Genomic DNA, 22,227 nt, shown 5'->3' with positions numbered 1-22,227 from the left:
TGCGCAATATATTTTTCAAAAAATACTCTGGGGTGTGACAACTTCCAAAACTTTCACGAGGACTCACAAATTTTGTCTGAGCAAACAGGTGCTCCTCACCCGCTAAGTTGAGGCTCCAGTGGCCCACAACAACCAATCAGCCACACTATACTTGTATCCGTTACAAAGGTATTTGGCATGTCTAGAAATCTCCACCCAATGGCTGTAAGGGATGGAGAGCGGAACTTCTACTGACATAACACATAGTATAGGTAACACCAGTATAGGTAACCAGGTAAAGTTGCCACCTGTATAGGTAGCCAGGCATAGGTGCCCCCAGTAAAGGTAGTCAGGCATCATTGCCCCCCCCCCCCCCCTTCCCCCGGTATAGGTAGCCAGGTATAGTTGCCTCCTGTATAGGTATCAAGTATAGTTGCCCCCAGTATAGGTAGGTAGCCAGTATAGTTGCCCCCAGTATAGGTAGGTAGTCAGTCCTAAATTTCTTGACTTATAGTCCAGTAAATACGGTAATATTGAAATATGTCATATATGGTATAATTTTAATTTTTAATCGGGACAAGCCAAAAAATATAAAAATATGGTTTGAGTTTTTTTTTTTTTTTATAACTGTGGCGCTTCTCATTTGAAAAGTGGGAACGGTGAAATGTGGAAAAAAAAATATATTTTCTGCATTTACGCCCATTTGTTTTCCCTGTCAAATGACTATAAAATTAAACAATTCTTGGAAGAAATATTACCTAAAGAAAGACTGTTATCCCTTCCCCCCCAAAAATAAAATTAAAATAAATAAAACCTCCTTCTGGGTCTGTGAACACTAAGTCTGTTACTGAACAGCTGCCTGGAGCAGATGACAGTGGCCCTCAGAGATGCAGAACAGGCCCATGCTTTTCTATGGGCTTGTTCAACAGGAGCAAGATTATAAATCTAGAAGTGCGAAAGAGCTACGATGTACAGCTTGGCAGGTGTCAGTGGCAGTAACTTACCTGCTAATCATTAGAGGTCTGAAACTCCACTCTCCACCATCAACAAGACCGCCGCGGCCATTTTTGTCCAAGTCTTCTATTAGGCCATGGCTGGCGAGCTAAGGGTAGGTCAAGGCGACACACAAAAAAAAAGCTAGTGCCAGTGGAGGGGGCGGGGTTTCAGGCCTTACATTACAGGCTCTCTGTTTTTCAATCTTGGTACTCTTTCACAAAAGTCCATTCTCACCAGGTCCAGGTTAGTCTGCCACATAACACATAATCCTGATCTGCACAATGTTTTTGGATAGAGGACCATTTCCCCGATAAAAAGGCACACATCAGCTCCAGAATAGAGTACAAGACAAGACAAGACAAATAACATTTATATTGCGCTTTTCTCCTTGCGGACTCAAAGCGCCAGAGCAGAGCAGCAGCCACTAGGGCGCGCTCTATTGGCAGTAGCAGTGTAAGGGAGACTTGCCAAAGGTCTCCTACTGAATTAGTGCTGGCTTACTGAACAAGCAGAGCCGAGATTCGAACCCTGGTCTCCTGTGTCAGAGGCAGAGCCCTTAACCATTACACCATCAGAGTAGACACTGCAGTGGACCTCTGGAGCAGTACAGTACTATTTTGATATGTTACTGTTCCGGCACCATCATTCCATGGTGAAGCCAGGGCTGTGGAGTCTGTGGAGTCGGAGTTGATACCCAATTTTATGGTACTTGGAGTCTGAGGTTTCGTAAACTGAGGAGTCGGATGATTTTTGTACCAACTCCACAGCCCTGGTAAGTACTAGACTAAGGAGTCGGAGTCGAGTTGGAGCAATTTTGGGTACCTGGAGTCGGAGGTTTCATAATTTGAGGAGTTGGATGATTTTTATACTGACTCCACAGCCCTAGGTGAAACAACCCTCCATGGGGCAGTAGATAGTTACCACTGATGGAGAAAGCACTGTTTCTACCTCCAATGAGGAAAGTATATTTGGGCAAAGAAGCGCCACCTTCAGGCAAGGAGGTGCTCAGCTCATTTCACAGTAAACGTAAGTAAATGAAAGAAACCACAAGGCAGACATCAGTTCTGAACCATAAGCAGGTTTTATGAAAGCTACATATGGCACTTTTTATACATATCTTACTATACAAAAATGTATAATATACAATTTTACAGGTTTAGATGCAAAAACAAAACATGAAAATAACAAACGGGAGCAGATATTACAGAGGAAGGATTATCGGGCATTCAGCTTCATTACATGACCATTCTAACATTTACAAAAACAAAAACCTCTTCTTTTTCATTACCAAAAATAACATATAAAAGATTGCTTGCCCAAAAGCTGCGAATACAAATTATATGTACAAACACGCCACACAAAACAATATAAAGGTCGATATGTATCTTGAGGATAGTGTCTATTTAAAGGATAGCTACTTTTAAGGCCTTCTTCACAAAATGATTTACCAGTGGCCCCTAAACAGTGACTATATACATAATATTGAATTGCTGATTTGGCTTCTATGCAGTCAATTTAAAAAAGGTAGCAGCTGCCCACTGTTTACATGTGGTTGGACGCTCCTCAGAGGCCAGTCTGTGCTGTTTTTAGCTACTGATGTAGACTTTATTCTGTCACATGATGCTACATAGTCATGAAAACTCTTTCCTCCACCCGCAACATATATAAAGACTACAGCTGTGAAGCCTGGCTGTAATGGAGCGTAAAGCAGTTTGTGTGGTTCATTACCTTGACCAGGCACCAATAGGACTAGCATATTTGGACCCCACCCAATAAGTATTGTTGGTTTTAATAGAGATTTAAGTCATGATCGAGGTTAGGGTTTCAGTGAGTGTTAGGATCAGAATCTGAAGACATAACAACAAAAAGTTGTTTAGATGATACGTTTAATGACTAACTGTACAAGATTTCTATGCAAGCTTTCAAAACTTTAAGTTTCGTCTTCAGGCATGTTACAGAACTGGATAAAGTTTCAAAAGCTTTCAGAGAAATCTTGTACAGTTAGTAATCAAAGGTCTCAAAACCTTACCTAAACAATGTAAGTTATGTCTTCGGATTCTCTCTATGATGAATACCAGACCACACGCAACTGTTAGGATCAGGTTAAAATTAGAGAGTTTCCCCGAAAATGAGACAGGGGTCTTATATTATTTTTTGCTCCAAAAGATGAGTTAGGGCTTATATGCAGAAGATATATTATTTTTCAATGAGCAACAATCTAATTTATTATTGAACAATATTTATTAAAATATCTCTCCAAACTCTGAATTCTATCTTGAATTTCTCATAGTTGACTCTATTTCCTTTTTTTATTTACTGTAACTAGGGCTTGTTTTTTGGAGTAGGGCTTATATGTCAAATATTTCTAAAAATCCTAAAAATCATGCTAGGGCTTTTTTGGGGGGTAGGTCTTATTTTGAGGGACAAGGTAACACAGAGCTATCTATTAAGTTTAGGCAGAAGCATCTAGTTAAAAGGACCCTGAGGTGAGAGGGATATTGAGGCTGCCATATTTATTTTTTTTGTAAACAATACCAGTTGCCTGGCAGTCCTGATGATCTTTTGGCATAAGTAGTGGAAGTCAAAACTTTGGAACAAGTATATGGCTAATCCAGTAAAACCCGAATTAGCCGAGTCAGAGTACCTAATCTTCTGCATGCTTGTTCAGTGTCTATGACTGGGATCGGGAGGGCAGGAAACTGGTATTGTTTAAAAGGAAATAAATATGGCAGCCTCCATATAGCTCTCACCCCATGTCCCCTTTAAGTCTGATAAGCAACAGCATAATAACCTTTAAGAAAAAATAATTCTTTGTTACAGCTGATACACATCCTGCAGTACATCTGCAGTGTCTACTTCCTGCTTTCATGGAATCAGATATAGGGTTAACAGCAAGGCACAGCTGATAGGTCAAATTACACTTGTGATTAGACACAGATGAGGGGGAATTAGACTGGCTAAACTCTCTAAATACATACAGGGTGCATTTATCTCTGTTTTTCTTCCGTCCTGTGCAAGAGTTCAGGATAGGACTCAAATTCACAGGTAGTATTGAGGTTACGTATGTGAAAGCTTTAGGTTATGTGCAAGATTGATTCGGTTAAGGGACCCTTGGAGGACAGTAAAGAGGTTTAAGCTACGTACATAGAAGCAATAACTTTGCACATGGATGGGAGGGAGCCATGCACAATGTCCTGTGCACAAGCTCATACAGATGCGTAAGCTGGCAACACCTGAGCAGCGCGTTCTGTTGCTATGGGGAGAAGAGTGATGACAGCACAGCACATGATGGAGCAACTTCCAGTGGGCGGGGTAAGGAGGGCAACAATGTTCTTTGCTTTATTATACCTCCCCCTTTTTTGCCTGAACACACACACTTCCTGGCTGCTGCTACCCGTACTGTACAGCAGGATATAGAAGAAGACAGAGAGACAAGTATGCTCCCACATGGTATGAAATCAGTTATTTACGCACAGTATTCTTATTAGCTAATCTGACAGTTCTGAATGACAGGAAGTGCGCAAAGGCAGAAGAAGCAGCTGAATGTTTGTAAACAGAGCACAGCTGCTGCCCTGTGTATGCATAGTAGCAAAATCAATCCTTTAATTCAGTACAATTTTGTTTGGAGGCCCATTTTACTCAGTCTATGAAGAATGCTGTTACATATCAGTTATCCTTTAAATAACAATTTATAAATCTGCTTTATTGTTCAGGTTTTGCAAATAAAATAACTGGAACACTGCTGAACCCAATAAGAGAAAACCAATATCATGGATTTCTGATGACACCTGGCAGAAAACTAAGGCAGGAGAAGGAGTAGTTGTGTGTAGAGTCATAGCAGCTGCATTTTACATCATTTTTTTAAAAAATCATTTACATCAAAAATGATGTACTGTTTGCATTCCGTTTACAAGGTGTATGAAGCAAAAACATTGTGCAACATAAATGTATCCTATTCTCCGCTTCCAAGAATTTCTCCCTACTGTTGTCAAGATGGTCCGTATTTTTGGGACTTGTATGTGTAGACTGGATGAAGGCTAGTGTGTTGGTGCAAGGTACATTTTTTTTAAATTGATGGATCGCAAAATAAATAAAAAAAAAATAAAAAAATAATCCCACAGCCCTGCAATTGCTGTTATTTTTTTGTTTTGCATTATGCCATTGCTATGTGAATTGCTTTATAACTTATTTGTACACTTATTTGTATTAAACCTGATTTTGACCAATTTTTGCTTTAAAGCAAGGATGTCAAACTCAAATACACAGTAGGTCGAAATGTAAAACTGGGACCAAGTCGTGGGCCAACCTATGTCAAAGTGGCCACCTCCCTCCCTCGTACAATTCCCTGGTGTCTAATGGCCCCCTCCCTCCCCTACACAGTTCCAAGGTGTTTAGTGTGTCCTCCCCTATACAGTTCCTTGGTGTCTAGTGGCCTGCCTCCCTCCCTTATACATTTCCCTTGTGTCTAGTGGTGCCTCTCCCTTCACCATGTGGCTTCATAGTTTCAGCACTTAACCACACAGGCTTAGCGCTCGGATGCTCATGCGCCAAATATGATGCAAAGTGGCAACATGCACACCTTGTATTCAAAACAGATGCTGAACTATGCCCTTCCAGAAGGATAGCCTCATTGCGGTGAAAGGGTCCAGTGCAGAAAACTCTGCATGCAAACTGTTTGTGGAAGCTAACATCCTCCATTAATGTTAATTGTCTTGGGAAGCGCTGTCACCTCTCCTCGCTGTCTATGAATTATAATTCACCGTCTCCCTTTGAATGGCAGTTTAATAACCAAACTATGGCCAAGTGCATTCTGGTCATTCGATCACTATGGGGCACATTTCTGTTGCTATTTCAAGGTTTTTACTTCATATTTTTTTTGCAGAACATGCTCACATTTTTTTCTTTATAAATAAGACTAAATTATTTTTAAAATATAACCTATACAGTATATATTTTACTGGACACTTGTACAAAAATAATATGGAATAAACTTTTACAAGAATATGGTTTTCTTCTTATAGCCAAGCGATGGTTAGATTGAGAAAAGGCGGCAAACAGTCCTTCGGATGTACACAAAAGGGCTAGACATAGGAACAATCGTACATGCTAACATAAAGGTGCTATATTCACCAACAGACATGATATATACATTTCTTAAACGATACACGAGGTGACATGTGACATGATGATAGACATTGGTATGTACAGTGCCTAGCACACAAATAAGTAGGCTATGTTCCTTTTTTTCTCTGCCGGAAAGTTAAAAATCAGGTATGCAGGTGACGGTTTCTGTCTGGGTTGGACTACAGCTCACAGATAAAGAATTACAGCCATAAAACACTTTCCTGGCAGAAAATGGCTTCTGAGAGCGGGAAAGAGATAAAAATGGTTTATAGTTCATTGATTTTAGCTCTGGCATACTTCAATGTATGTGTCATTGAGCAGAGACAATGAAACAGTAAAAACTTAAAAAGACAGATTTAAAACTAAAATAAAACGGTGGCATATCTAAAAAAAAAAAAAAAAAAAAAAGGCATTTTTTGGAGAAGGAGGATAGATACAATTAATTATCTTGTCAGTTTATTTTCACCTCGTGTTTCCTTTAAGCAAGCATTTCATAAAGCTTTGACCATAGGAATGAAGCGTTTTTATTTACAGGATTGTCAATAAGGCGATTCATGCTAAAGAATTAGGAGTTAAGCAAAGTTTACAAAAATAGGACTCCTGGCTCAGTGGTCATTTAAAGAAAACCTGTCTATTATGGCTCCTGTGTGGCCATAATAGACAGAAGGCAAGGTGCAGTGGCCCACATAAACTGCAGGATGGATCTCTCCATTGTGTATTAAATTAGACCACAGTAACTTTTGTGTTAGTTGAAGTTGACTGTCTAAGACACAAGGGGACCTTGGACTCTGTATTACATCTGGATCTTTAGTGTAAAGTTGTGATGGTTAAAATAAATGATTACATGCTAGTTCAGATAACGTGAGACCCCACTAGTGACAATAGGGGGGATCTCATGTGACATGAAGTGACCATGGGGGTTACAGCCTGAAGTCACCATGGGGATCAAAGCCTTACAGCTTGAATCCACCATGGGGTTACAGCCTGAAGGTACTACCATGTTGTTACTTTTCCACCACTTTGTCTAATCACACATGCTAGTAATGTTCACAAGTGTTTAAAGAGAAACTCCAACCTAGAATTGAACTTTATCCCAATCAGTAGCTGATACCCCCTTTTGCATGAGAAATATAATGATTTTCACAAACAGACCATCAGGGAGCGCTGTATGACTGATTTTGTGCTGAAACCCCTCCCACAAGAAGCTGTGAGTACCGCGGTACTCTGGGCAAACTGCCACAATGTAACAATGTTCACAGACAGGAATTAGCTGTTTACAGCTGTCTCTAACAGCCAAAACAGCTAGGAGCAGCTACATAACCTGCCCACAGTAAAAATGTCACCATGTAATAAATGTCAGAATGTAAATCTGGGAGAGGAAAGATTTTACAATGAGCAAACACTGACTAAATCATTTATACATAATTATGGTAAAAAATGAAGCACTTTTTTTACTACATTATTTTCACTGGAGTTCCTCTTTAAAGTCCTCATACTGTAAAGGAAAAAAAGCTCAAATCTATCAAACTTGTACTGGTGAAGAGAGTATAACCTATCATTTATAAAAGCCTCTGTGCCGGAAATTCTCCTAACCACCCCGAGCAAGTCACACTTAGACCTAGGTGAGAGCCATTCCCCAACAGCTTCCGGAAGGCCGACACCTAGTGGAGGGAAAATTCATTTCTCGGCTGCTGGTCTTGGAAGTTGTTTAAAGCTGGCGCCATCCACTGGCTGCACATGAACCTCCCAGCAGTGCTACCTGAGAGATGGAGAAGAATATTTTCCTAACAAGCTAATTAGCTTCTGTAATCTGAACCGGGATGATTAGCTTCTTAGAAGACTTTATCTCCTCACTGTAGAGAGTGGATGGTGTTTAGGCCAAAAATGTTCACAAAACGCAGCAATGTCCTCTTTAAATAACCACTGTTACATGCTACATTATTAAACACTATATCATTCCACCTAAAGAGTCACATTTAAAAAGAAAAGTACAAATTCGCTCCAAAAAAATAGAAATTAACATTTTGCTGAAAATATTATTTTACATAGACATTTTTTTTTTCTGTTTAACAAATAAATTAAATATACATGGCTTTAGTTTAAAATTTATATACGTCTCCTATAGTCACAAATTGCTTTTATTCATTATTTATAAAAGTTTTTCATCATTATTGTAATGATTATAAGGCATCTTTCAAAGCCACTTGAAAGGATATTGCTTTTTTTGTATCGACAGAAAAAATATTGCGTTTCGAAAAAGTATGTCATTTGAGCACCTGTAGCAAATGGCGAAGGTGTTCGGAGTCTTAGATTTAATCTCTCTCTCTATGAGAACCAGATTGGTGGATGGAAGGACTAACACTAAGCTACGAAGGACTTTCTTGGTGACCGTGGCTTCGTCATATAACAAAAAAAACAGGCACTTTGAGGGACAAATGAAAAAATAAAAATCAACGTTCTTTGTTGCTTGAACATGCTAGCTTATAACTAATGCTATGTATTAACTTTCTTCATGCAAATCTTTCCTCCCCTTTCATCGATTCCCTTCTTCTGTGCCAGACCTCTCGAAAGCCTGAATGTTAACCAAGGCGGAAGACTTGACCAAAGGTGTTAAACTATGGCACAACTGTGATCTGAACACAGCTAAGTTGGACTACGACAAGGACCGTTTCTTTGCCCCACTTTTTCGTCGGAACACAGTGCTTCTCCCCCCCTCCCCCAAACACACACACGCAAAGAAAAATATAAACCCCCCCCCCCCTCCCCCCAGCAATATCGTCCTCCAAGTAACTGGAGGTTCCTTCATAATTCCATTTATGAGTTGGAGAATTCCGCTGCATCGTCCGTAACATTCCTTTATCCGTATCTACTGGCAGTGACGGCTGGACCTTAGCAGTCTTTCTTTTGAGGTACCGCTTAAGAGATGAGTTCTTTATGGCAATTAACACTGATAGTGGATGTGTTGATGCTGGTGAACCTTTCCTTCCACATGAGAGTGCGTATGAGTGTGGATATCCGTGTAAATCTTTGGGTACATTTTTGATGCCACTCCGTTGGCCAAAAGAGGTCCTTGCGGGAGCAAGTGTTGTTGCTGAGCAACATACTCCTCATAGTTTATGGAGGAGATGCAGTCTTTGTCCACTATCTGGGGTATGCAAACCCTCGGCTGCGGCCGGTGGACAGCTGCTGCCGCGGGAGGGGAGCATGGCTTTTTCTTGGTCTGGCAGAGCCACAGGAGAATTGTCCCAAATATGAAGACGGCCCCAGCTGGAACTCCGATGATTACCGGCCAAGGAAGGCTACTGGATGACATGCTCACAGGTGCAATAGGAGGCTTCGGATCTGTAGAAAGCAGGCAAAGGATGAGAAAAAAAAAATAAGAATGGATACAGATTAAAACCAGAAAAGGACAATGAAAAACAGATGTCAAGCATAACTATAGACTACTAGAGCACTACGGCTCTCTGATAACAGAACATCTGCCAAGTAGGGCCGTAGGCAGCCAACAAGTAAAGCTTTGTAGCCGTTGTCCCATTAAGGTCTTAAAGGACAAACAAACAGTTTGCTTTTGTTTCAGAGCTGGTCTCCACAGTTCTGTTTTATTTTGTCTTGCCTTGATATAGCAGAATAAACTCCCGCCGACCACATGCGGTTTTGAAATACCATTGCTCAGCAGTGAGTCTGACTGCCTGGTGGAGACTAGAAATAAAATGTGGTCAATTGTCACTAATACCGTCTAATGTCAACAAGGCAGAAATGTAAAGTATGCAGGCGGTGCATACTACTCTGCCAGGCTGGGTCGTAATCAGCTACTGGTTCTCTTTTTTTCATCTAATAGCTGTTATAATCTAGGACGGTTTCAGCATTCCAGATCGGTGCCAGATTACAGCACACAACTACTGCTAACTACAGTAGATGCTTTTAATAAAAAATGCACACTACCAGGCTCCTACTGCTCAAAGCTGGATTCGCCTGAACTTTGGGGGTAAATATTTCTACAATAAATTGTTTTTCAAGGGACCCTGCAGTGTATCTAAGTGTATGAATTCCTCAATACAGTAGAATCTCTTTATAATAAACTTCAAGGGACCAGGGAAAGTAGTTTACTATATCAGAATTGGTCATACATTGTATATTTATACATATCCATTGTTGGGATCTTGAGGAATGGGTTTACTATATTCAGAGGTTTACTATATCAGAGTTTACTATAACGAGATTCTACTGTATATCCTGGAAGAGAAGTGCTTAGTAATATTTCTATTGCTGCTTCCTATCTTGTAAAACAGCATTTCACGCAAGACGATTTTTTCATGATGGATAGAAAGAGGATTCAAGCACATAGTAAAGCAAAAAGTCAAAGAATAATGGAAAAAGAAAGATATACAGTACCTGTATATTTCTAAAAAAAGTTGCATGCTCACCAAAGAAGGGGGAAGGCTCTGGATCCCTTAGAGCAGTGGTCCTCAAACTAGGGCCCGCTGGCCGAATGCGGCCCCCTGAGGCTTTTTTTAACGGCCCTCCACACACAAAATGTATTACTTATAGATGCGGTCAGCTACATCTTTAAATATTGGTGGTCCGCATATAGGATAACCGTGCTGGCACCACCCAGCCAGAAAGCAGTAATTTGCCGGTTTCCAATCAAATTCCACATCAGGTGACACTGCTTTCCAAATAGACTGCAGGTTGTCACCTGGGTATGCTTCACTGTCTGGCCCGCAAAGACTTCTACATCATTTTATGTATACTCCGGCCCCCCAGTAGTCTGAAGTATGTTGACCCGACCCTCGACCCAAAACTTTGGGGACCCCTGACTTAGAGCCTGCCTGGTCTGCTCTGCATCGCCACCGCCAGGCCCCAACTTGTTGAAGAAGCCTTTGAGTCTCCTTAGAAGGCACCAGAAGTACTTGGGTCTCCGAGTACCCTCAATGATGACCGGCTCTGCACTGCGCACATGCAAGAGAACACCCGTATGTGCGTGGTACGGAGCCACTTGTTTTTGAAATTACTCCGAAGGCTTCTGAGGAGACCCCAAAGATGCAGCAGGTAGGAAATTTTAATGGGGCAGTTGGGGAACAAGGAAATCGAGAAAGGACCGAGAAGGCTCTGTAGGATCAAGAACCTCCCTTCTTCTTAGGTATGTGACCTTTTTTTTAGAAGGTTACAGGTATACTACTCAGCAATAAAAAAATAAAACAAAACTGCCAGGCACCCCACCCCATCATACCCCAAAATCAGTAGGAAGTGCAGATGATTGATCTACTGATATTAATAATACTGTTAATAAAGGGATAATTCTCCTGACAGTAAAATATTGCTTTGCATGATAGATATCTCGTAACGGCTCACCTGGCAATACAGTGAGGAAGGCACTTTTGAAGCTGTAGCCCATGGTGTTGGCTCCGAGGCAAATGTACATCCCAGCATCCTCCTCCTTGGCCCGGGTGATGATCAGCTTATTCAGGTAGGAGCCGTCCGGCCGAGACCAGACATCTCCGTTGGGAAGGACAATGAATTTCTGTCCGCCTACATCGATAGTTGAATTGTATTTATTCTCCAGGCCATACTCCACCCTCTTCAGCCATTGGATCACCGGCTTGACGTCACTGCGCACTTTACACTGGAAGGACGTGGTGCCTCCGAAATCCACAGTGGTGTTCACCGGATGGTTACCGGTCAGTATCGGTTTAGATCTCGTCCTCTCTGTAAATAGAAAGGATAATGTTACTAGCTGCATAATTAAGGTTATATTAAAATGCATCTCTAGACACAGATTAAAATAAGGTTAGTAAACTAAGTTTACTGATGCTTCCTGTTTTATGTAAAAAGAGGCTTCTGCAGCTACAAAACATGTAAAAATGGGCTCCTCGCACGCCTGGTAATTTTGGTGCATAAGGTTTGTTTCAAAAATGGGGTCACCTGACTTGAAGCAGCCTATCCTAAGAAGCTGGAAGGCTCAGTGGGTGGAGCAATTGTGTTTTTGCTCAGCAATCTGGAAGGTGGAGGAGGCAAGCTAATCTAATAAGGGTTCCTGATCACATACCACAGAGCTAACCAGGACTAGAAAAAGATTGTGCCTAGATTTAGGCTTTAAAAGGGCCACTCCGTGCCAAAGTGAGTGGTGTATGGCTAGCTTAAATTGGATCCCCAAAGTGTGGCCGCATTGCCCCTGCGCAGTAGCATGGACCAGATTGGGCTTTGGTGGAAAAAGATGAGCCTGATCAGGTCCGTGCTACTGCCATTTTGAGAGCCATTGACATGGGCTTGTCAACGGTTCTTCAGAGGGGACAGCGCTGGAATGGGCTGATGGAGGAGAACGGCGAGTACCTGTTTGGGGCACATTTTTCCCTATGGGCCAGTATCTTTGTAGCAGCAAGTGAATGGAGATTTCTGAAGTGTGCCAAGAAAACAGCACAGGAAGATAAGGCAAGGTCTCTTGTCAGGTTTTTATGGGGATGGGCCTGCTTAAAGGACAACCGAAGTGACAGTAAATGGCTTCTGAGAGCAGGAAAGAGATAAAAAGGGTCAATAATTCCTAGATTAGAGCTCTGACATACTTCAATGAAGAGGTCATTGAGTAGAGACAACGAAACAGTAAAAACTTTAAAACTGGATTGAAATATAAAATAAAATTGTGGGATACCTAAAAGAGTCATTTTTAGGAGAAGGAGGATAGATACAATTGTTTTTCTCATCAGTTTAATTTTCACCTCGGATGTCATTTAAAGGGAACCCAAGGTGAGAGGGATATGGAGGCGGACATGTTTTTTTTTCCTTTTAAATAATTCACATTGCCTGGCCGCCCTGTTGATCCTCTGCCTCTTATACTTTTAGCCATAGACCCTGAATAAGCATGCAGATCAGAGGTCTATGACTAATCTGACAAGATTAGCTGCATGCTTGCTTCAGGTGTGCGATTTAGGCCCTACTGACCAAAAAGATCAGCAGGACTACCAGGCAAATCGTATTGTTTAAAAGGAAATACATATAGTAGCCTCCATAGCTCTCTCATCTCAGGTTCCCTTTAAACAGTAAACTAGAACTAAAAAAAAAAAAGAAAACTCCTAACAGAGATGTGATTACAGTGAATCACGGTGGCTGAACCGTTCTGCGATAGCGAAATTGGAAAAGTTGTAGTTGGATACATATGAAACAAGACTAATATATTGCCCGGTGCTGAATGTTTCCACACTTCATAAACCCAGTCCTTTTTATCGCCTGCCTTTGTTATTTTGTTATATCCCACATTACAGTATTTTTGTCTGCTGTAACCCGGCCAAGAAACGTTCCAACGCAAGGAGTCTGGTTGCTCATGCTACGAGCCGTCAAGAGCGGGGAGCAGCCTGCATATCCTTGGTTTGGTAGTAAGTTTTCCTGGTTTCTGATACAATGAAAGTGCCAGATCTCATATTAGGATGAGGTTTGATTCATTTTCCTGTCTCTGCTCCTGGTTTTAGTGTAAACACATGTTTTTAGTGTCTCTACACAGCTGCCTGTTGATTGCTAGCAGATGTGGCCCAGGTTTTCCATATTGTGAACACCAGATTGGGAGGCTCATGTGGTTCTCATTCTTGATATCGGAGAAACAGTCAAGTGCCAAGAAAGATATTCTCTCTGGCTGATATCAGTGCTAGGCCACAGCAGATACTTACGGATCACTTCCACCTTGTACGTAGCGTTGATTTGCCCCACTCGGTTGGAGACCTGGCAGGTGTATTTCCCGCTGTCCTCCGGCTTGAGGCTCTTGAGGTTGAGCGTCCATTTCTTCTTCTTGTTCTCCCCAATCTCCTGAGTGCTCAGGGGCTTGTTATCTTTGAGCCAGGTGATCTCAGGCCTCGGGTTCCCACTAGCGATGCATTTCAACCGGACGGAACTGCCCACTGGACGGGCAATGACTCTTTTTCTCATTTTGGCTGGCTGGGTGAACCGCGGACGTGCTGTGAGGAAGAATTGGTGGGTAAAAATTAGCTACAAAACATGATGCATTTTAAGAAATGGTATACTTCAGACCTCCACTGCATTACTATTTGTTAAAACACAGAATATGAAAATATAGGTGAGGATCCTACACTGCTAATTTTAGTAAATTTTTTATTGTTTTCCTTTTAAATACTCCAAAATACTGCACTTTTATTTTCAAGTGCCTTCTTTATACTTTGAGCCTCTGGTCGTGTGACTAAAGGTTTGGCTATTTCAGTAGAGCTTGGTGGGCAGCATGGTGGCATAGTGGATAACCAGGGCACTATCTATAAGTAGGTTGTATATTCTAATCGTGTCGGAGTAGGTTTTCTCCAGGCGCTCTGGTTTCCTCCCACATCCCAAAACCGTACAGATAAGTGAACTGGCTTCTACCTAAAAATTGGCCTTCGACTACGAAGGACATATGACTATGGTAGGGATTAGATTGTAAGCAACTCTGAGGGACACTCAGTGACATGACTATATACTCTGTAAAGCGATGCGGAAGATGCCTGCACTATATAAATACAAAAATAATAATAATAGTGCTGATATCCAATGATAAAATTGCCCTGCGACCCAACCATTGAGGAGGAAGTTCAGCTTTAACTGAGAAGACCCAAACCTCGTTATCACCCAGCCAGCGATGGAGCTCTCAGCTCACATTCCCCTTCTCTCTATCTCTGAACCATTTCAGGTACACTTTATGATACGTACTGACATTAAACATTATATGGTGAAACCAACTGGTCTTTCGGGAAATTTGGGCGCCCAATTTGGGCTAGTAGAGTTTTGGTAAAATTGAGTGAAATTCTAGGTTTTAAAAGTCTAAATTATCGTAGTAAAATATTGGAAAATAATACCAATATTTTACCACAACTCTAACACTATTCTCACACAAAACACTCCCTTACCGGTGCCTAACCTTAATCCCCCCCATGCCTAACACCTGCAATGCCTAAACTAAACCACCCCCCACACACATGCCTAACCCTTATAAACACCCCCCTCCACATCTAACCTTAATCACCCCCCCAGCGTTAAAGTGAACAGAGGCAGTGCGAGGGGGGGGGGGGGGGGGGGGGGGGTTGATGGGACACAGAGGCATGTTCCCTGCCTCATGACATGCCTCTGTCCGCCTCCCCCCCCCGCATTATAACCCCCTAGAATTGGCGACAATCGTTGCTAATCGAGGGGAAAGGAGGAGAGGGATTCCCTGCTTAAAATGCTCACGCCGATGGCATTCTTGCAGGCTTTCCCCAGCTGCCATTGGGCAGCTGTCTCTCACTGGCCACTCCCCTCGTCTCCCTGCATGCTGAGAGAGCAGCTCGCTTTCCTTCCAGCGTCGTGACCCCAGGAAGTACAAAATGAAAGTAAGTAGATGCGGGCCACAGAAGCGGCGGATATGGAGGCTACCTGATCCACCCAGTCCCCCAGATCAGGTAGAATAGTTTTACATTTATGTCCCCACCTTGGGCTCTCTTTAACCGAGCTCCGATGCCAAGCTGCAGCTATTATGATAATTTTTGGGGGTGCCATTAGGCGCCATTATAAATAGCGGCTATAGTGTGAAATTTGCTGTTTATCGGATGCCCTCTTAGTTTGAAATTTGCTATTTATCAGGTGCACAAATTTCACACTAGAGCTGTCATTTATAATGGCTCATGTTTTTTACAATAGTGGGCGCCCAAATTTGCCGCTTCGTCCCGTTTTTCCTCTTCTTCCTCGTCTCAGAACGACAGTATGTTCTGCTGTCCACCAGCAAACTGCCCCTTGAAGTGATCACAAATGATTGTTTGTATGGAGCTTTAGTGAACTCCATTCCATCTGCTAATGGTGAAGCCATTAAACTGACACTACTGTAGAGAAGTGCACTATGCCACCATCTTAACATGTATATGTATACGTGACATGTATATGGCCTCAACAAAGGGAAAAGCAGCCAGCATTTTAAACAATCAGGCTACCATGTGAGTGGAAGGATTCTGGGTAAATGAAAACTCACCCCACTGCTTATTGGCGAACTCTTCTATTTCTGGATTCGGCCCATCAGCATGCTGGTTGGGTTTTCCTGCACTGGAATCATCTACAAATAAAAGAAGTAAAAAGAAGTCACGTTACTTTTATAGCAAGCCTGCATTTAGATTTAGGTGATGAATATTATTAACAATAGAAACATATAAATGAACTTCAGGCACATCAATCAACGTGATGTTGTAACCACCCACTTCCTGCCTTCCTTACTCTGGCCAATTGGAAAAAAATAATACGAAAACAATTGGGCCCATTTATTTTTTTTCAGTTGCATCTCTCCTTCACACCCACAAGCCTCACACTAGGGACCCCCAATCCCCCCATTATATTCTCAAGGATAAAGTTTCAGCAACAACATCCCAAAGGGCTCCCAGTCAGGTCTCTGTCAGTTTCAGGAGGAGGGCCGCAGAATTACCGCATCGGTCTGACCTCTCACTGCCACTTCTGGGAGGGGCGTAGTGAGTACCCAATATAAAATGTTCACTGAGCCCACAGCTCCTTAGCTACAGCGCTGGTTTTTATATATGTAGGAACGACGTTTCGGTAGCGTGTGATTTATTCTGATGGCCTACTCAGAATAAATCCAGCCAGCACTTATAGTGAAGTAATAAGCATTGGAAACAACTGGCAAAGAATAAAAATCCCAGCATCCATCTGACCGCTCACAGTCATAGTCACAGTCAGACATTATGGCCTTTCCATTCAATATTCAACCTGTACAAATATTCCAGCCTGACTCTGTGGACCATTTCAACCCACACAATTCCGAAATATTTACAGTGCCATTCATCATGGAAGTAAATGAGTAAAACTGTATAAAACAAGATGGATGGCCTAACAGCAGAGGAGAGGCTGCCAGCATCGGCCACAAGTCAAGGTATCGGGGAAAGAATGTGAGGCATCTGTTTTCCCAAACCAACCTAAAAGCAACAGTAATTTATTGATTTGACTTCAGTGCAGGCATTTTTCTCCCCCAGGACTGCCAGCTCCCGAAAGGAAAGCTCACTCGCTCCGCTGGATAATTCACAACGGAACCCTGACGCCGATCCTGTCCACGTTCATCCAGTGTGGATATGCAGAACTCTTGATATTTTTACAAGAACTTACAAAACCAATGCTAGTTAAGCCAGGTGGATCTTGAAGCAAGTCTTAACTAGACTAAGTCAATGGATGCTATTACTGTCATGTTACATACACCAGCCTGACAGCAGTTTCTCAGGCCTCCCCACTTCATCAGAGGCCAAAAGTAGGTGACCTCTGACAAAGCAGGCAAACCCTTGAAAAGGCTGTCGCCTTACATGTTATTTCCTTGAGTGTTGAAGTTGCAGCTATAGTGGTGCCTACTCTCTCTAGTTCTTACAAAACCAATCAGAATTGAGCATTCACTTAAAGAAAAAAAAATCAGCTGGTGTGAAATAAGGCACTGTAGTCACTGCTCTTCATTCCAATAAATCAATTTATCGTCTCAGTAATGGTAGCTAAATGCCAGATTCTCAGAGTTCGTATTGAGATATTTAAAATCTATCTATCTATCTATCTATCTATCTATCTATCTATCTATCTATCTATCTATCTATCTATCTATCTATCTATCTATCTATCTATCCCTTCCCGCCTCTCCAACAAGTGACTGGTAATACCCCAATCCTGGTCTCCTGCCAAGCCTTTGATGTTATCCATGCTGCCTCAAATCTATTTGATCCTTTGAAGATGTAACTATTCCCTTGTTAAGCAGCCAAATACTGAGAGAGCTGTGTCCTTTCTGACAAGATGCAGGCTGCATCCCACAAATGTTAGTGGAGGGGAGAACTGTGCCGCACCCACTCAGCAAATAATTCTCCTGACTGAAGGACATCTGTGTCAGCGGTGTGCTTGCAATGCTTATCCTGGAGACCACGATGCAGCTCTGATACACACAACTTATCTCATGAGCGCTCAACCTTATCAACACCATCACTTTTCAGTACCTAGCATGCAAAAAGGTCCTAAAATAAGTTCAGAGAATAATATTTGAGTCATTTTATTATTGAGTATGTATACAGCGCTGACATCTTCCACAGCACTTTACAGCATATATACAGTATAGTACACTTTACAGTACAGCGTATATACAGTAGAACGTCGTGGATACCGCTTCACCTCATGCAGTCCCTGGGTAGTGCTCGACCAGGTTAGCAAAATCCAAACAATAAGCAAAGGATGAAGGAGATAGTCAGCACTTATACACCATAGTCTTGTCACTAGATGTCCCTCAGAGGAGCTCACCATCTAATCCCTACCGTATTCATGTGTCCATTATTGTCTACGGCCGTTTTGTTAGGGCAGGCTTGGATGTAACCCTGGGACCAAGCGTTGCAAGTCAAGGGAAGCTTTGTGTAACAATGCCGAATCGATTCTTGTACAAAAAAGGCACCAGTGCAAAGAAAGGATATAAAGGAGAAAGATGCATAGGTAAATAGCATTGATTCTCTTGCCTACCCTGGCTCTGATGGCTGTGGGGTGAGGTGGGGGGCAGCGGTGCTGCCTAACGAACGTTTCGCTCTTCGAGCGTCTTCAGAGGCGCAGAAGCTTCTGAAGACGCTCAAGGAGCGAAACGTTCGTTAGGCAGCACCGCTGCCCCCCCCACCTCACCCCACAGCCATCAGAGCCAGGGTAGGCAAGAGAATCAATGCTATTTACCTATGCATCTTTTTAATGTTATTAGCCGGATGAAATAAAGCTATTTTATAAGTTTGGAATATGCAAGTGCCAGCCTACTCTCTTCTAACTTAAGTCTAATTGCTACCTGTTTTCTGCTTGAGCATGCATCATCTGACTTGATCATCTGAAAACTACCCTGCTTGCTACCTCTGTACGTTTGCAACTAACAACGCTATAACGCTATTAACAACGCTATTAACACTGCAGTGCCTGTTCTGTCTTTCTACTTTGTCTATATAATGGAGAAAGTGAGAATCAAGTGATTTTAAAAGATTCACCACAGTGAAAATTGTGACGGTGGTGTAGTGCAGTGATCTGCAAACTTGTCTCTCCAGCTGTTAAGGAACTACAAGTCCCACAATGCATTTGCCTTTATGAATCATGACTGTGGCTGTCAGACTCCCGCAATGCATTGTGGGACCTGTAGTTCCTTAACAGCTGGAGAGCCAAGTTTGCAGATCACTGGTGTAGTGTATAGCACTCTCTCCTTGCAGCACTGAGTCTCTGCCAGAGCAGGATCATCCACAAGTCAACCTAGACAGGTGCCCAGGGTCTAGTGGGTTTCAGGGGGCCCAACTCCCACTTGCTCTGTCCCGTCTCCCACCCCAGATCGCCAAAAGGACCATCAGGATGAGCCAAAGCTACTATCTTGCCTAGGGCCCCATTTCATCTTAAAGCGGTATAAAACTCTGACATAATATTCAATAAAAACACGTTTTCCTACTTTTTATATGCCATACGGTTATCATATTTGCTTTTGTGCATAAGTATTATTATTCACTTAGAAATTATACGTTCCTAAAGTACACTTATTTTACTGTGAGAGCTGACTTTGCATTTTATTTAGAACTGCTTTATTCATCCTCTAACTTAATCAGAAAGCATCAGAAAGCATTTATGCTTGTCTGACTTTGTTCAGGGGACCCAGCAGTGTGAGAGAAGGCTTTGTTTACATTTCTCACTTGATACAATTAAACACAAGATAACATTATGTAAAGTTCAGAAGCGGCCAGCTCTGCTGGAAGGGAAGCTTCTAAAGCCTGTGTTAACCCCTTGAATGCAGTTCTAGTAAAATAAAAAAAAATGCTGGCTGTATATAATATGCTGTAAATAATCTATTAGAGCAAAGTAGAAATGCTGGGTTTCATTCCGCTTTAATCCATCATTGGTCTCTGGTTCGCATACCAGCCAGGGCACTATCAGCATGGAGTTTGTATGCGTCTGAGTGGGTTTTCTCTATGCACTCCGGTGTCCTCTCACATCCCCAAAACATACAGATAAGTTAATTGGCTTCATCCTATTATTGGCCCTAGACTACAAGGAACATATGGCTAGGGAGACGGAGCAATTTTGGTAACTTGGAGTCAGAGGATCCATAAACGGAGGAGTCCGAGTTGGATGATTTTTGTACTGACTCCACAGCCCTGGTTTGTATAAGGAAACCCTGGGTGTTAAGTTTTGACCACCGAGAGGCCCCTCTGGTGAGCACAGTACGAGCTGTGAATGGGTATCCTCCACCTGCCCTGGATGGGGTGCTTATTACCTCTCCTGTTATTTATCGGTTGCGACAAGCTGTACTTCTGACAGACTCATTTCCTTTCTAAGGAATCGGAAGTTTAGGTTCTGAAATGGTGCCAAGGAAAACTTTAATACGTCCAATGGAAAAGGTATCATGTTCAGCAGATGTTTTATACCTTGAGTGGAACGACAGGAGGCCTTTAAACCGGAGCCCAATGACACCGATCCTATCTCTGGATGAAAGTATGATTAGGAATGTTGAGAACTGGAAAATCATATGTGCCTTATTTGCTGCTGGAAATCATCTACATTATTGATCAGCCACTGACCAGATTCCAGTGGAAAAGCTTCCTGCCACAGAGCTTCCAACAGCTGAATTTCTTTTCAATCATGTTTCTATCAAAGTTCTTCTGAAATCTTTCTTTAGTCGGACACTGGTACAAGAGTCCCACCCTATGCATTCACTCTTTAGCAGCCAATTTATTTAGAGGTTTGCAAGTGCTCCAGGACAATTTATTTTACCACTTTGTATTTCTTATTTGTTACATTAACTTGCTTCGAATTAGTACTGCTGCAATGTGTATTTAAGGCCCCTTGTCACTAAGGGGCAGTGTGAGACAATAACAGAGGATTTCTGCTTTCAGTTTCTATAATTTCTGCTAGCAGAGAGACATCAAAGCATTCCGAGAATTTACGGCCCAATGAGTTCTGCCGACTAAGGTCAAAAGCAGTTCCCTTATCTCAAACGAGATAACGCTGTTGAAGCTGCTAATGGGTTAAATAAAGATATCTCACAAATTAATGTTCACTTAAGTTGGCCATACACTAGGCCGATTCCCAGCCGATCGACAGCAGATTCGATCACTGGGATCGAATCTGCTGTCACATCGTTCCCGCTGCACGCTAAATTTTGATCTATCCCGTCCGATCGGTCCGTGCGGAAAATTACCGCCGATCGCCCGCGGGTAGGGAGCGTGTTGCTAGCGGCGTTCGAGTGCCCGACGACCGACGCAATAGAGCCTGCATACATTACCTGCTCCACCGGCGCGACTGCCCCCGGTCACCGCTGCTCCCTCTCCGCTCTGGTCTCCGGGTCCTGCATGCTTCACTTCTTCTAGCCCGGCAGGAAGTTTAAACAGTAGAGGGCGCTCTACTGTTTAAACTTCCTGCCGGGCAGGAAGAAGTGAAGCATGCCAGACCCGGAGACCAGACCAGCGCGGAGACGGAGCAGCGGTGACCGGGGGCAGTTGCGCCGGCGGAGCAGGTAATGCATGCGGGGCGGGGGGGGGGGGGGGGGGGGGAGCAGCGGCAGCACCATCACCACAGATTGTGAACGGTTTCAGGCTGAAATCGGTTCGCAATCTGTTTGCAGTAAAGGTAGCCATACGATCCCTCTCTGATCAGATTCGACTAGAAAGGGATCTATCTGTTGGTCGAATCTGATGGCAAATCGACCAGTGTATGGCTACCTTAAGCCTTGCCACTAAACTGGGGTGTGTATACATTTTCTGGCTGTGGAGCACTCTCTATTCCTCCCCTATCACCCAATCAGTAACCTCAAAGTATTCAAACCAGCCCCTGTAAGGCAAACGCTGATTGGTTGCTATGAGATGAACAGGAAGTGTTCTACAGTCAAACATTTTTACACGACGTAACGTACTTCGAAAAATCACTAAATAGCTTGTGTGGAGCAAGTCATCGCTTAGTGACTTCGGAAAGTCCGCTTATCCAGCCCCAACCAGCTGTGTCACCAATGATGAGCAATTTCTTCAAGTCGTACTTTAATATCTGTAAATCTGAACAAAAATGTATTTTAAAAAAAGTATACAATTTGCTAATGTGCTTTTTATTCAAACCTCAGTTCAAAAGAACCTCAAAGAATCCAAATTGGAAGAAATTTAGAAATTTTAATTA

General features: G+C 42.5%; 1 protein-coding gene across 1 annotated transcript in view; it reads right to left on the bottom strand.

The window, feature by feature from the left end:
• Positions 1-8,871: 8,871 nt before the first annotated feature.
• FGFRL1 (fibroblast growth factor receptor like 1) overlaps positions 8,872-22,227 on the bottom strand; it is a 240,721-nt gene continuing 227,365 nt past the window's right edge. Inside the window, exons 4-7 of the mRNA XM_068275508.1 lie at positions 16,067-16,147; positions 13,755-14,039; positions 11,452-11,805; positions 8,872-9,441 (exon numbers count right to left, since the gene is read on the bottom strand). Coding sequence (XP_068131609.1) covers positions 9,041-9,441; positions 11,452-11,805; positions 13,755-14,039; positions 16,067-16,147 — 1,121 coding nt within the window. The 3' untranslated portion in view covers positions 8,872-9,040. The remainder of the gene's footprint in view (positions 9,442-11,451; positions 11,806-13,754; positions 14,040-16,066; positions 16,148-22,227) is intronic.

Source organism: Hyperolius riggenbachi, chromosome 1 (assembly GCF_040937935.1).
Source record: "Hyperolius riggenbachi isolate aHypRig1 chromosome 1, aHypRig1.pri, whole genome shotgun sequence".
In the NCBI taxonomy this organism is placed as follows: domain Eukaryota; kingdom Metazoa; phylum Chordata; class Amphibia; order Anura; family Hyperoliidae; genus Hyperolius; species Hyperolius riggenbachi.
Note: the sequence above shows the minus strand (reverse complement) of the source record. Positions and strands in the feature narration are given on the sequence as shown.